Genomic DNA, 15,737 nt, shown 5'->3' with positions numbered 1-15,737 from the left:
GTGGATGAAAATGTGACATTTAAAAGTTAATAACCCTAAAAGGGGTACAGAAGAGTATAATTATACCAGATCTGAGAAATTCAATTATCATTTACTTAATTGGTTCAGGTATTTTTTTCTTTGATTGACATAGTAGAATAGTGTTTTGAGCAATATAATCTTACAGATGCTCCTTGCATTCAGATCTAAGTACCTAAAAGAGGCATATGGATCAAATTTTTGTAAATGGAGTACTTTTAAATGCTGCAGGAGGAGAACCACTTAAACCAGGAGAAAGGAAGATGTTCAGGGATGATGGGCATTTGAGTCACGGCCCCCTCTTGCTTCCTGTTTCCATAATCTCTGAGCTTGGAGTCGATGCCACCAGTTCCAGCATCCTCTCCTGGATCTACTTTGGATTGTCTTTGCCAATATCAGCACAATTGCATCCACCTTTCCTGTTTCAGGAATTCTGTGTAAATTTTGGCCACTTGAGTGTACTTTCCTTGTCTTCTGCTGCAACTATGTGTGTATTTATTGTGGCAAAGATTGTCTTTGTCATTTCTAGGAATTTGGGGCAGGAGTGATGGTAGGTGTCTGCCATTTTGATCCCATCACTCTCCTCAGCAACTCTTTTTCTATATTAATAATCATGCCCAAATTTAACTTTTAGAGAAACTAGATTTTAATTTTTCATGTATATCAGTTTGCTTAAGCAGGCATAACTGTTAAGTTGAACAAATAAGACTCAAAAGGTACAATCATACCGCCCCCCCCGCCCCCACATTCTTTGCCTCCACTATCTATTCACCACACTTTGTGGAATTAGTTCTTTCTCTACCCCTGGATAAAATCTTGTGCAGTTTCCATAATTTTTATGATCACTCTTAGATAATAAAATGTCTGCTGGTCACATTTCAATAATTAAAATAACCCATCAAAATTATAAATTTCATTTAAGGTTGGAGATATTCTCCTCCTCCAGCTAGGGTCTGCTCCAGGGAAGTATGCAGAGGGAAGTGGGTGTATGGGGCTGGGGTCGGGGGAGGGTTGGCTGATTTTCTATTTCTTCACTTGCTCTTTTTCTCCCTTTCCTCAGACAACTAAAAGTCCCTCTTGTGATTATTCTATTAATATTAATTACTTACCTGAGACTGGTTTTGTTATCTGAGAGTGATCAAAAGAAAATATGTACTTGTCCAAGATTTATTTCTAGGAGCAGGGAGAGGACCATCCCATAAAGGCGAGCTTGAACAGGCAGTGGAGAAAAAAGATGAAGTTATTTTTCTGATTGCATCCCCTGAGTCCCAGCTGTTCAAAATAATGATAAAGAGGGGACCTCTTTTCTTCTCTGGGATCCTTTCAATAATCTGCATATGACACTACTGAGTTCACCTAGACAGGAAAACGGAGCCAGAATTTCCAAGGGCAAAGCCACTGCTGAGAAATAGGAATAGACTTTTGGATGATTTTTAAAGATAAAGACTTTTAACAAAGTCTTGGTATTACTTGTTTTTGATGATGACTTTTTTGGCAACGGTGCAAAAAAGCCACAGTTGGTAGAGGGACTGTTGTTTTTTTAAAATCAGCCTCTTCCTCGGTTATGACTGAAGATCTAAGATGATAGATGCCGACTTCTCCTTCATTCCAAAGTGAAGTGCCAGATCACTGATGTAGAACATGCAAAGAATTTCGGGAGTAATTGGTTTTGAGCCTCTTGGTCTCTCATCCACCTTGTAGATAAAAAAGAAGGAAAGAAAGAGGGAAAGAAAAGGTTGAAATTGAAGCGACCTGGCTGAGAGTATTTGAAATTTGGAGGAGCTGTTTGGAGAGAGCATGCATGCTGAGTCCCAGCCCTCTTGTCCCCATGAGATAGGGGCGGGAAGTATGTCCTCTTCACTTTAAGCTGCAGAGTAGGGCCTCAAGGATATCAGGCAGGGAATTTGATAGTTGTTCCCCTGAAGTTGGGGGATGTGGTGGACTGGGCTCTCACTCATTCCTGAAGAAGCCTATGGCATCAGAGGGGTACTTGTATTGGGAAGTATCTGCACCTCCTTCAACACGGATCAGAGGAGTATGCTTTCTGGGGACCCTTATAAGCAACCCAAGAAAGAAAGGTCAATTGGGGATCATCTACAATGAATCTTGCCAACAGAGATTCTGCCAGCAGGTAACTTATCCTCAGCAGAAAGAGGCTGGTTACCCTCAAATGTGGAACTTGAGAGGAAGTCCTGCTCTTTCCCTTTACCAATTACCCAGGTTATCCGTCAACTGGGTTTTCTTAAATGCAGCACATATAGGAAGAATTCATCTTGGAAGATTAGAAATTGGATCTTTAAAAAAAATTTATACTCAGGAAAATGAGGAATAAGAATGATATTATGAAGTAAACTTCCTGTACAAACATTGGATATTTTTTATATTACCATTTGACTCAAGCTAGATTTTATTATGCAAATTAAATGGAAATTTTAGTGATTATCCTGTGAGTTTGTGCTGTGTTAATTTAGCTATCTCACATACCAAATTGCCAGTCTCCAGTTTGTGATCTATATATAAAGCCCAAAAGACTTTTAAACATATGGAAGTTCTTTTATAAATTACCCACCCTTATGTCAGGTTATGAACGTTTCTAGACCAAAGTGATTTTTCACATTAAGATGGTATAGGCTTAGGTTTGCCTACATGCAACAGAACCCACAAATCAACAGTGGCTGTTCACATAAGGTTTTATTCTTTCATTTAAAAAGTCTGGAGGATAGCAGGTCAGGACTGGTATGGAAGTTCCAAAAATTGTCAGGGACCAATTCCTTTCAGCTTTCTGAACTGCCATGCCTTGGGCAGGGCCCTAGATGGCTGCTGGAAACCTGTCATTATGTCCACATTCCATGTAGCAGGAAGAGAAAAACAGAAGGACCTTTCCTGGAGGTTACATAAATTACTTCCACTTATGTCCCATTGTCTAGAACCAGTCACTAGTCATATCTAATTAAAGGGAGGCTGGAAAATGTCATCTGAAACACCATGTACCCTGCTAAAATCTGGAGGTTACTGATGAAGATGGGAGGTCTAATATCAGGGGATAACATTTGCCTCTAATACAGACCACACAGAGGTTAACAGTGGGCTCTGGAGTCAGACAGCTTCTCTTTGATTCTTGTCTCCACCGTTTACTAGATTGTAATGTTGGTCAAGAGTCTAAAACTTCCATGTCCTTGTTTTCTCAGGTGTAAAGTGAGAATAGTGGAGTTTTCATGAGCATTTAATATGAAGACATTTAGAATGGTTTCTGGCCATGTGCTATTGTTATTGCCATAATGCCCATGATTTCCTATAACTCACCTTAGTGAGCTCTGGAGTTTTTACTCCTCTAGCCCTGGAACCTAGTAGGATGCCTGGCACTTCATAGGTATGGATGAATGAATGAATGTATGAATGAGTCAGATACATGAGTTTTGAATGGTGGAACATCTACTTTCTTGCTGGTTTACTTGAGTGCTACTTAGTCCATTTCAGCCTCAATTTTCCCATACTTAAAATGGGGATAAACTGTGCCAAGTGTTCTTTCGCCCTTCACATGCATTCTCCACTCTTCTTAACCCTGCTTAGTGCCAAGGAGGCTGACCTTTACGGATTGCATCAATGAGCTCCCTTGCCCTCTGGCTTCCAGTTGGGACTGGCCTGTGGAAGTCACTGACAGGTGATGATAAGTGGGTGGAGAGTTAGCTTGGACATTTATTCTGGTGGTTTTCTCCCTGCAGGGCCATGGTTTAGCAGTGGTTGTGTGCTACAGATTGAATATTTGTGTTCCCCCAAATTAAAATGTTGAAATCCTAACCTCCAGTGTGATGGTATTAGGAGATGGGGCATTTGGAAGCCCTTATGAATGGGGTTACTGCCCTTAAAAAAGAGAGAGCTCCCTCCCGTCTTCTGCCATGTGAGGACTCAGTGAAAAGATAGCCCTCTCCAGACACTGAATCCGTCAGCCTCTTGATCTTGGACTTAGCTTCCAGAACTGTGAGAAATAAATTTCTGTTGTTTATAAGCCACTTAGTCTATGGTATTTGTAATGGCTGCCTGAATGGACTAAGACACTGTGTGTCTGTGCTGAAAGCCACAACTATCAAGTGGCCTTTTCTTTATAGCTGTAGGTCTTTCTGGGTTCCAGTAACTGTTCCTACCCTATGGCTCACCACTAGTGCTATCCTCAGGGTGCTTCCACATTGTTTGTTGATTTTCTGAATGCTAGGCCACATTTCCATAAATAGATTTTCATTTAACTCTCCTCATTTCCCTATTTGATTGTTTTTTTCCTTCTGTAACCATGTTTCGTACACAACATTCATAGGGTGCCTTTGAGTATTCAGTGAAATAATGCATATAAAGTGCTTAAGGCAGTGTCTGAAACAGAATAAGCACTCAATAAACTTAAGATTCACTGATGCTGTTGTTTCCTTTTACTCCTCATTATTTCATGTTTAGCATCTGTTTCACATGATTTTTAAAGGTATTGATTGATTTATTGAAATATTATACTGCTGGAAATGATCAGAGCATATCTAAGGTTAATTTTGGGGTCAACCTTACACCTTAAAATGAAATGTTGACTAGTAATTTTTTTTTCCCAAAAGCTATGTCTTCTTTTTTGTTTAAGTATATAATATGAAACCCAATACAGTGTCCCCTACCATTGACTTGTGAACCTGAGGATCTACGAGGAAGAGTGGTTGAGCTAAGGGTATAGAAGTCAGAGCTGGGAAATTGGGCTGGGAGGATGGTGATTCATGAGGTTGAGGTCTTAGGGAGCAGTGGTCAGAGAAGCCAAGGATCTATAGACACATGGAGTAGACCAGGGAATTAGGACCAGAGACTATAGTTAAAATTGCTTTGAGTAGGGTAGATTCCTAGTTATAACAGAGCCTTATTATACTGACCCAAAGTGGACCAAAGGTGTTTGACTATAGCCAGGATATTCTTGAAGTTGAAGGCTACAAATTTCTAAAGAGTGATTTCTTTTTTAAAAAAACAAACACAAATCTAGTGGGATTATTGTGATCTGGAGCTTCCATTCTTGGAGAATCTAGTCTTAAATAATAGGCTGTCTTGGTGGTAGTGAGTTTTGGTTCTCTGCTGTGAACCTCCATGTTGGTAATCTTCCTGAGTTTTGTAGGGAGAAAATGCTGAATCCTCAGCATCCACTTTTGTTCCTAAGATCCCCTGGATGTAACCCGTGATGCTTCTGCAGTTGGTTTGAGTACGTCTTACAATCTGTAGGTTTTCCTCATAGTAATAATTGCTTGATAATTTATTGAGTTATCTTCTGTAATAGAGAATGGATAATAATGATGATGATGACAATGATGATGATGATGGTATCTGAAGTTCTATGTGATTTACAAATTGATTGCTACAAAATTTTTCTCACTTAGGGCAGTTAAAATATACTAACCTTGAGAGGGAAGTAGAAAGGAGAGAGAGTATTTAGTTGAATGCAGCACTTTTCATTTCACAGAAACAACGAATTTGATTTTTATTTTCCAAGAACACGTAGTAAGGAATTGCCATTTTTGCATATTGACAATGAAATAGTTGACTGCTATGAGACGTTGCTTATTTTTTAATGTCAATGGAGTCAACAATTAAAATCAGAATGTACTTCAACAGAAATATATTTTACTAACTGACTATTTTGACAATTTATTTTTTTATTTGTGGCTTCTATTTTTCCAGATTTGGATATCAGAAACACATGAACAAATGGCACAAGTTTATTTAAACAAAGAATTGGCTGAAATAAAGAGCAAGCCTTTATTGAATGAGGAAACAATGAACTCTGGGATTATTGAAAGGTATTTTTAATACTTCCTTTTGCTTACAGAGCATGCACATGCAGGAAAGGATTAAATAAGTAGTGAAGACGTATAGAGGCCCCAGCTACACATTACAGGAACGCATCAAGCACAATAACACGTCTCAAGCTTCCATGCTTTCTATTCATGCTATTCTCACCGTTTGGAATTCCCTTTCTCTCAGTTGTTTGCCAATCAGCACTACTCATTCTGGGTCCAGTTAAAATGTCATTTCCTCTGTACGTGTTTTTTCTGGTCAGGATTCTGTCTATCTAGGTTTGAACCCCAGCCTCATAATTTACTTGTGAAATTTGTTTTGTCTATAATCCTCAGTTTGTTCACTTGTAAAATGGGAATTATAAAAGTATCTATTTGACAAGTTTGTTCCAAAGTTTAGATGAAATGAAGTATGAAATATGCACAGAAATATTGCCTGACATGCAGTAAGAATTAGGTAAGCTGTCACTAATCAGAATTAATTGCTCTTATATTCTTGCCCCCTGAGCATTTTGTTTATGTTCTACATAATAGTTGAACTTACATTATAGTTATTTATATGTATGTGTGTTTTCCCCAAGACAGAGAGTTCCTTGAGGGGAGGAACTGTTTATTAGTCATATCTGGAGTCCTGCAAGCTGGCAGAACACCTTTCCATGCAAGTGTGTGACACAGACTTTATCTTACATTGTCATTATTGGAAAATGCAGTAGAGTAATGACCAAATGCTGCAATTTCCATTTACATATTGGGAAATTTTATTTTGCAAAGTGTATTAAAGTTGTAAACATGAAAATCCTTTAAAAATTATTTATCATAAAGTCAGCCCTAAGTTAGTTTTTGTATGGCTTTGAAAGTTTATAAATGCCAGTCTGACATATTTCTAAAAATTGTTATCTTGTTTCCAGGGACACTGGATTGCCTGCGACAGGCTTTGGAGCTCTCTTTACTAGACACCCACCAGATCGACGCAAAGTGTTAGTAGTCCCTAAACCACTGCAGATTGCACAAAGGTTTCTTAATGATTCAGGAGATTTGTTGCTGGGGTGAGGAGGCAAGGGGTGTACAAGGTCAACAAGATGTCCTTTCTGTGGCATCTTATAGTCTTCTTTCCTTTAACAAAAGGATTTTTTTCATTAAGACGCGTAGCATTAATAATAATAATACAGTCTATCCTCATTATTCTCAGATTCCATGTTTGTGAATTCTCCTACTCAATAAAATGTATTTGTAACCCCAAATCAACACTTGGGGTGCTGTTGCAGTCATTCACAGACATGCATAAAGTGGTGAAGAAAGTGAGCCACCCCATGCACATGTTCCCAGCTTAGGTTGAACAAGGCGAGGCTCTGCCTTCTCGTTTTGGCTCTCATACTGTAAGCAAATGTCCTTTGCATGGTCTATTTAATACCATTTTATTGTGCTTTTTCTTGGTGATTTTGCTGTTTGAAATGGCTCCAAAGTATAGAGCTAAAGTGCTGGCTGATGTTCCTAAGCACAAGAAGGCTGTGATGTGCCTTACAGAGACAATATGTGTGTTACATAAGCTTCATTCAGGCATGAGTGACAGTGCTGTTGACTGTGAGCTCAATGTTACTAAGTCAACTATATATACTAAATAAACAGTCTTTGAACAGAAACAGTATAAAACCAAGTTATGTATTGATTGGTTGACGAAAATATTGTGACCAGAAGCTCTCAGGAACCTAACCCTGTATTTCTACTAGCAGCAATGGTTCAGTACTTGCCAATTCTGTGTTCACAGTGACTTTATAGAACATTAGTGTCAATAATGAGAATTGACTGTATAGCAAGAGAGTGCTATTTTTACTGATAAAAGAAAGAAATTTATTTTGGGGGCAGCATGACTTGTTACTACAGAAAAGAAATTTCCTTTCCACTCATCCTTCTAAAGAAGACAAACTTTCATAATTTCTGTAGTGATATATAGATAATCGATGTGAAAATATAGGTACTTACAAGCATGACAAAATTCTAAGTACGGTCATGCACCGACCACATAGCGACGTTTCAGTCAACGATGGACCTCACATATGACAGTGGTCCCATAAGATTAGTACCATATAACCTACGTGTGTAGTAGGCTTTACCATCTAGGTTTGTGCAAGTACATTCTATGGTGTTCGCACAACAACAAAATCACCTAAGGATGCATTTCTCAGAACGTATCCCCATCATTAAGCAACGCATGACTCTATTGGATTGTGCATTATAAGGATATAAGTGCCTGTCATGATCACCAGAAATTTGGATGTTTTTGCTTCCTTTGAGAACTGTCTGGCATTAGAACTAATGCCAGAGTCTGCATGGGGTGGGGTTAGGGAGTGCCCTAAATGATAATATCCCACCCCATTTCCCAGTTAACTGTTGTGATTATGGCCAGGTGTTCTAACCCTGTGGTTCTAACCCTGATGGCTCCAGCAAGACTGGCCTGGCTTATGTCCTCCACAGCCTGCTGTAGGACCTCTAAATGGGCTGGAAGGTCCACGAGTAACCCCAGGATGATCCTTGAGGAGAATGTGTTTCTGGCTTCCATCAAAGTAAAGAACTAAAAACATCCTTCTGGTTCTCTTACCTGAACTGAAATCTGGAAGTTCCAGCCAAGACATAGGAAGGCAGAATGAATCCAGAGGCAGACTTTAACAACTTTATCAAAACCCTGAGAAACTCTTAAGAAAATGATGAGCTAAAGCAGGAGAGGTCTGAGGGGATGGGAGGAGGTCAGAAGGAAGAAGGCAAGAGTTGAAGTCTCTAGATGGAGTCTTGAGCCAGTCTAGGGTGGGAGCTGTGATCGCAGTGGGCCAGGCTTGGACAGAAACTGAACAAGTCTTGTCTATTGTGTTTGAAAACTTAGATTATATGATCAAAGTTGGATTTTCTGCACTGACTTTGCTGTGTTCAGTCCAAGGCAGCAAATGAGACACCCAGGGCTCTACGTAAGAGTGGTTTTGATGCCAACAACCTACCTCCCTGAAGCTCTGATCTCAGCATCGAAATCTGTGATGCCAGCCACAGATAGCCAGTAGGACCTGGAGTTGTCTTCCCCAGCTCCCATTAGAGAAAGAGGTCACGCATCAGAGGAACTGGGCAGTGTATCTTAAGGAGAATGAAATGCCAGGGGAAACAAGTGCACTTACACCCAGAGATCTGCAGTAGAGGCACTCAACTCATATCCCCTACACTCGCAGTAAAGATGCCAGTTGAGCCTCTCTTTTCAATGGGCCACCTGTGTTGCCATCAAAAGCAGAGGCAACTGATAGACTCAGGAAAAATACAGATGAAGTGTCAGTTAAACAAAAAAAAGTCAGACACATCTAAAGAACAAAAGCATTCTGACGAATGACAAGATATAGGCAGTCTATATCAGAGGAAGCAGACCCAAAGGAATGAATGCACCAGGAGTTTAAAACCAATGGAACAGAAATTTAAAGCTTTATTACTTAAGGAAAAAAAGAAAACAGTTGCAAATATAAGGCAAAATAATAAAAATCAGGTTGGCATTAACTTTCCAACAGCAACTGGATGCAAAAGCGTAACATCAAAGTGTTGAAGGAAAGAATTTTGAACCTAGAATTATTTAAATGTGGGGGTCAAATAAAGATATCTTCAAGCATACCAGGACTGGTTTCAGACTTACTATCCTGCCATGAATAACTATAGAACTGGGCAAAGTAAGTCAGGCAGCTGTTGTCAGGTTTTGCATAGTGACCAGTGCGGCTCTGTGCTCCTTGAGGTGAGAGGGGCATCACATTCTCCCTGACATACTCACCAAGGACACTCTTCCCGACTGTGATGCAGGGAGGAGAGCCCATGGAGAGCAGTGTTCTTGTTGAGCTAGGAGGCAGGAATAAGTATTTAGACCTTCTGATGTGACTGGAATTTGTAGGACAGGGTATTGGAGAGAAGGAAGTTGTGTAAGGAGGTGGAAACAGATGTCTGCATGATGTTCCCCTCAGGTTCTTGGTCAAGGGCCGGGCTCTGTATGCACTATCAAAATAATACATACCCTTGGTTTCAAAAAATCAAACAAACTGTCTATAGCGTATTCTGAAATTTCACAGTGGTGCTCCCTCCTGCTTGGTAATATGTGTAGTAGGCTCCGGGCCTACATCACCTACCTTCAAATCCTGGTCCTGCCACTTACTAGCTGTGTGATCTTGGGCAAGTTGCTTAACCATTTTGTACCTTAGTTTCTTCATCTGTGAAATGCGGATGATAATTATAAAGGCACCCATGTTATAGGGTTGTTGCGATGATCAAGCAAGTTAACATGTAAAGCAGTTAGAACAGTAACTGATGCATACATGGTAAGGGCTGTGCAAGCCAGCTAGGCCAGACACTTGGTAAACCCTTTCAGTCTAGAAACTCGTATCTATCAGTTCAGAGAAATTAATTTTCTTGTCTTTTCTATTTTATTTTTGTTCTTACAATCTACTTTGCTCTGTTTGTTCAACCTTACTATTGAGTTCTCTTTTTGTTTTCTGAATCCTTCTGTTTTTATATGATCCTTTCTTTTTTCAGTTTCATAACTGCAATATCTTCTCTTATTTATTTGGGGGTATTGGTGACAATTTGTTTTTCTCAAATATTTTTCTCCGTGCATAGTCTGTTTCTGCCAAGAAGCTTTTTTGGTCGTTTTTTATTTGTTGGTATGGTATTTATCTTCCATGCTACGAGCTTCCCTCAGATGTCTGGTAATCAATTTGGGTTTCCTGCTCATGATTAGGAGATGAGGCTCGGAGCCTATGAGTGAGGCTTGTTGACTTGCTGCTTTGCTGGAGGGATCTAGGTGGGTCTTTTTTCTTTTGGCAGAAGTCCTGGTTTCAGTATTTTAGTCTTTCCTGGTAGGCTGGTCAGATCCCCCAGAGGAAGCTCCCCTAATCGCCCAGCTACAGGGTGAAGGGGTGGCACCTGTGTTCTTGAAGTGAGCAGGGCAGTTGGCTGAGATGTTGATATTAATCTTTCATTGTGTACGGTCATGGAACCATGTTGTTGATCAAGGACTTTCTCTTTCACCCTTTCCAGTGAATAAATTTCTAGCTCCCTGCTGGAGTAGAGGAGGGGCAGTAACCCTGCAGTGGGTTCTGAGGAAGCGCTTAGAGGGCTAACTGCTTCTCGAACAGCTCCCCCTCAATCCTGCTTTGCTGCTTTAGGATTTATTCAGCTTTCTGAGTCAGAGACCACTTGTCCATCTTCTCTCGAGCTTCCAAAATTTGTTTCTCTTGTCGCTTTTCCTATTCTCCTTGTTCTTGTGGGTTTATTATTTTTAAAGTCTCTTTAATGTGGCTTCAGTGGAGCTTTTTGAGGAGGCAAGACATCATGTGTACATGTAATCTTAACTCTGAAGTCATCAAGTCTCGTTTGAAATGTCACCTCCAGAGGACCTTCCCTTCCTACAGCCACCCACAGCCCCCATGGGAGGTCCCTTGTGGGTGTTTGTGGCACCGTGTACTTCTTTTGTCCTAACACTATTCATCTTGGTTGCAATTACTTGCATTCTTGTTTGTCTTTCTTGCTAAATTCAATGCTCTGAAGGGCAAGACTGTCGAAGCTTTATCCCCAGTGCCTAGCAGAGAGCCTGACTTACAGCAGATGCACAATAATTACTTCTTGAGTGCATAAACTATTTTTGATGTTGAACAGCAAATTATAACGGAAAAGGGGTATGGCTAATTCCAATCTGATTTGATTTAGGGTTTCAAGGCCTGTAGAACCAAAAGTTGTTCTTAATTCTATTCTGGTAAATGCATTAGAAGACATAGTCTCTTAGAAAATCAACCCTTATTAGTTTGAATTGCTAGAATTACTTGTTTGTTTTATTTGATTCATGATTATTAGCAAGGAAATGAATACATGAGCACCTTCAACCATCCTCTGCTAATTCCATATGTAATTCTTTCTTTCAGTTAATGCACACTAATTACAGGATGTTCCATATAATAGAGTGCTGTGGTGTTTTAGAATCTACTGTCCTGAATATTAAGTATTTTTTTGCTTCTTGCCAACTGTACAGCTGTGGAAGTTAAATGTCAACTTTAAAAGGCGATGAATAAGAATGAGTTTGCTCAATGGACCAAAATAATGTGCTTCAACTTATAAAAGAAATGCTGTAATCATAATGGAAATTTAAACTTCAAGTTACCTCTTGATAAAACAAACAAAAAAACAGAATAGAGGTATAGTTTTGTTAAGGAGACATTAGTCAGATGCGTTTATCTTAACTTTTAGATAGCGTCCATTACGTTGTGATGGCATATGACAGTCTTTTTCTTTTCTCACAATTCAACCAGTAGCCAACCCACTTTATATATGTATAAATGTATAAAGTGGGACCAATGTATAGAGAAGGCACAACACCTTTCTTCCTTAAATTGGCAGCAAACGTCTCAGTGGAACATGTTGAAAATCAGAACAACTAGAATGTTTGACATCACTGGACTTATCACTCCTGATCTTAACTAGAGAAAAGGCCTCTGTGAATGATTCTTTCCACATATGCCACAGACAGAGATACATTTTAATATTGTAATATAGGGAGCAGTCAGGTTGAGACTAAAAGTGGTATCAATGACTTAAACTTGAAAAATGACTTTGATACACTTTGAGGCCAATTGAACTCATCTAGAACTAGAGTTATTATTTCTCTTGAGAGTTAGTTGAATTTCCACCATTGAGTTTCCAAGGAATTGGTGTTGGCCAATGATGGAGGGGATGAAAGTCAAGGAGGCTCACAGACCTGTTAGATATCAACAGTGTACTTATAGTCTCAAATGGGTACAGTTGCATATTTCGGGGGTCTGTAACATACGTTACTTTTACTACATGGATAGAGACATTAAAGGTGTAGAAAAGTAATGAGAGGCATATTTTCTTTAACGCACGTTAAGAAGAGTGGATGGGATCATGAAGATAATTAGTAAGTTAATTTAAGTGTCCTTCATTATCTTCCTACCTTGTTTTCAAGAATCCTCAAGCAACTTCCACTTAATTTGGAAGTACTCTTTATGAAGCTTGGAAAACTAACTCACTAGTTATCAGAAGGCCCCTGGATATCTGATTATATAATACAAAATCACTTAGTGATTTGTCCGTAGAACCAGACAGTTGTAGCTGATTCATCCTAATAAGTAAGGTTTTCCATGTATAATATCTGGACTATGTCTGTGACCATTAAACAAACAAACAACCAGAACCCGGAACAACAGAACAAAAATTATCAAGCAGATCCAATTTTGAAAGGGACATGTAGTATAAACATAATTTTAATATTTTCTTTCTCAGAAGCCCTTATTTAAATATGTGTATATAACCATGTATGATCCTGGGATAATGATTCACAGAAGTTAGATTTTTGACAGGGAAAAGCCAATTCTGGCCTAGAGTATTTGCTGGGTGAGAAGCAGGTCCATGGGAGCCTGGGTGAGTTTGTGGGCAGCCCAGGAGCACTGGCTACCTACGGGAGGACGGAGAAGTAGACAAGGTAAACCCCTCACAAGGTCAGCCCTAACCACTGTGTCTTGTCATTTTTAGCAAATTTCACTGCCTCCAGGTGATAGTGATTAGTGTATATTGCTGAATTTTTCTGGTAAATGTATCTTGTTTCTAGAATTCATCCAAGCACTTATGTGATCACTATGACTGGAGAAGAAAAAAATTAATAGTGTTTTGCATCACTGGGTAGATTTTTGGACACAGTATGGTTCTTCAGAAAGGACGTGATAAGGGAAAATAGAAAACATCGGTTCTACTTCTGGACCTGCACTAACCCTGCTATGTGACCTTGTGCTGGCTAATAACCCTCTCTGGGCTTCAGTTGTTTCCATCTGGAAAATGAAGGAATTGAACCAAATGATCTGTAAAGTCCTTTCCTGCTCTAAAATTTTATACTCCTAGGGAGAAAAACATCTGTAGTTGCATAAATGGACAAGTTAAATGAGGCCAAAAAATAGCTCAGGCAGTTGAGTGTTCATTGTCGGCACAGAGCACTTATCTGTGTGTGGAGTGATTACTTGACAATAGCTGTAGCAAGCTTAGGCAACAGTTTAAACCCTTTCAATTTATTCCCCTCACTGTGGCATTAGCCTCAGTGAAACCCTTGGCACTCTTCAGAGGTAAGGGACTCCACATGAGTAGCAAGAGAGGTTTTTCTTTCTTTTCTCAAAGTACAGTTCAAGGCGTTTACTTTCTTTTCTAATCAGGCACTTGTGTGGTGGGTTGTCTCTTGATAAAAAACATCCAGTTGTTGGTGATGATGGTGATGAAGTTTACGACAAAGAAAATGTGAAGAGGAGAGTAGTGTGGTGAAAGCACCGTGGAAGGGGAATGAGACAGACCTGAATTCAATTCTTCATTCCCCGTTTTAGTCTTTGCAGGACCTTTTGTTTTTGTGTATCGAGCTTTCTTCTTTTGAACCTCACCCCCTCTCCCATTCAATGTAATCCAGTTAGGCCATCTCATGGATGCACTGATTCTGCTCCCCTCTTCTACCTCCCCACAAGCCCAAGTGTTGGCCACATGACCCAGGCCAGGCCAATCAGAAAGCACTCTAGCATAGTAACTGGAGTTTGGGGCAAGATGCCCTCTCTTGCTCCAGGTGGCAAGTTACAGAGGGCATCTTGCTGCTGGGGAAGCATCTATTTGTAAATGAAGCTAAGCAGATGTGTGGAAGAAGACAGAATTCTGACGACATCCTTTTCACATGTGCTGACGTTTTCCTTTCTTTGTTTTTTGGGTTTTTTTTTGCTTTAATTAAGTTTGAGTTGGGTTTCAATAACATAATTTTGAGTAATAATAATGATAACAAACACTTATATGGTGCTTATTATGTGCCAGGTATTATTTTAAGGGGTTTACATATGCTAACTCATTTACTCCTTACAAAAACTCTATCAGTTGGTTCCATCATTATCTGCATTCTATGGAGGGAAAAACAAGGGCACAGGGAAGTCAAGTAATATGTCCAAACTCTCACAGCTGATAAGTGATAATGAGCCGTGATTTGAACTGACACAGTCTAGCAGTAAAGGTCATGGTCTTAGCCATTCTTCTATGCTGCCTCTCTGAATGATAGGCCAACTAGGAAAACTCTGAACATTGCTTTCCTCTGTAAATGTGGAGATGATAATTGCTACATTTAGGCAGTCCAGGCCTTGTGCACCAAGCTTACAAAGGAAGTACTGGTGAAAGATTCTTTATCCCTTTTGAAATTTCTGGAATCAGATTTCCCATTTTTCAAACAACCTGGGCTACTTTTTCCAAAGATATGCCTTGGTCTTGGCTTGACTCTTTTCCCCTGTGGGGCAGGAATCCTGCATGAGGTCAGATTACCAAGCTGGGCTCCCTGGAGTGGGTGGCTTGGCTGGTGCTGAGTGATGATGGGTTTTCTAGTTGGCCAAATTTGCTGAAATGGTTTCAGAGTCAACCTAAATGCTGTTTCTCTTTGCATTACTCCAGCACAGAGTATCCTTCCTTAGCTGATGTACATGGAGCCAATGGCTAAGTAGATGGGACACTTTTCCATTTGTTAATATTTGGGGTTGTGATTCAGATCCTCACTTGGCTTGCGTGCCTTGTCACAGGAGAGTTTAATGGTGAGTAACAATAACCTATTCTATTGGTGTCCTTGCAAGTAATTCAAATAATTTGATAAGAAATTTTATGTGAAGGACCTGGTAGAGTGCCTGTTAGATCTAAAGTTTTGGCATGATGGATTGATGGTTGACTTAGATCATCCTTATAAGTCTTTATTGGCTCTAACTTCATTAGAACAGCCATTCAAGTTACATCCACCAGGTTGAAGGTCAGATTTTTTTCATATTCAAGTGTGTTTAATGAGGCCCTCAAGATAAAATTATGAAGATAAGCTTATTTGATTTACTTACCATGTTCACT

General features: G+C 39.7%; 1 protein-coding gene across 12 annotated transcripts in view; it reads left to right on the top strand.

Moving 5' to 3' along the window:
* CFAP95 (cilia and flagella associated protein 95) overlaps window positions 1-15,737 on the top strand; it is a 138,084-nt gene that overhangs the window by 26,866 nt on the left and 95,481 nt on the right. For 10 of the 12 annotated variants that reach the window (XR_011431547.1, XR_001379671.3, XM_023627227.2 and 7 more), the window contains exons 3-4: window positions 5,710-5,828; window positions 6,734-6,802. Coding sequence is in view for 9 of the 12 variants with exons in the window: in XM_023627227.2 (XP_023482995.1) it covers window positions 5,710-5,828; window positions 6,734-6,802 (188 nt within the window). In the remaining 3 variants the exon portion in view is untranslated. Of the gene's footprint in view, window positions 1-5,709; window positions 5,829-6,733; window positions 6,803-15,299; window positions 15,441-15,737 lie in introns of those variants that run through there. The other 2 variants (XR_011431549.1, XM_070248639.1) reach the window with 2 other exon arrangements.

This window comes from Equus caballus, chromosome 23, assembly GCF_041296265.1.
Source record: "Equus caballus isolate H_3958 breed thoroughbred chromosome 23, TB-T2T, whole genome shotgun sequence".
Classification (NCBI taxonomy): Eukaryota; Metazoa; Chordata; class Mammalia; order Perissodactyla; family Equidae; genus Equus; species Equus caballus.
The sequence above is the reverse complement of the archived record's forward strand: the minus strand, read 5'-3'. Positions and strand labels throughout refer to the sequence as shown.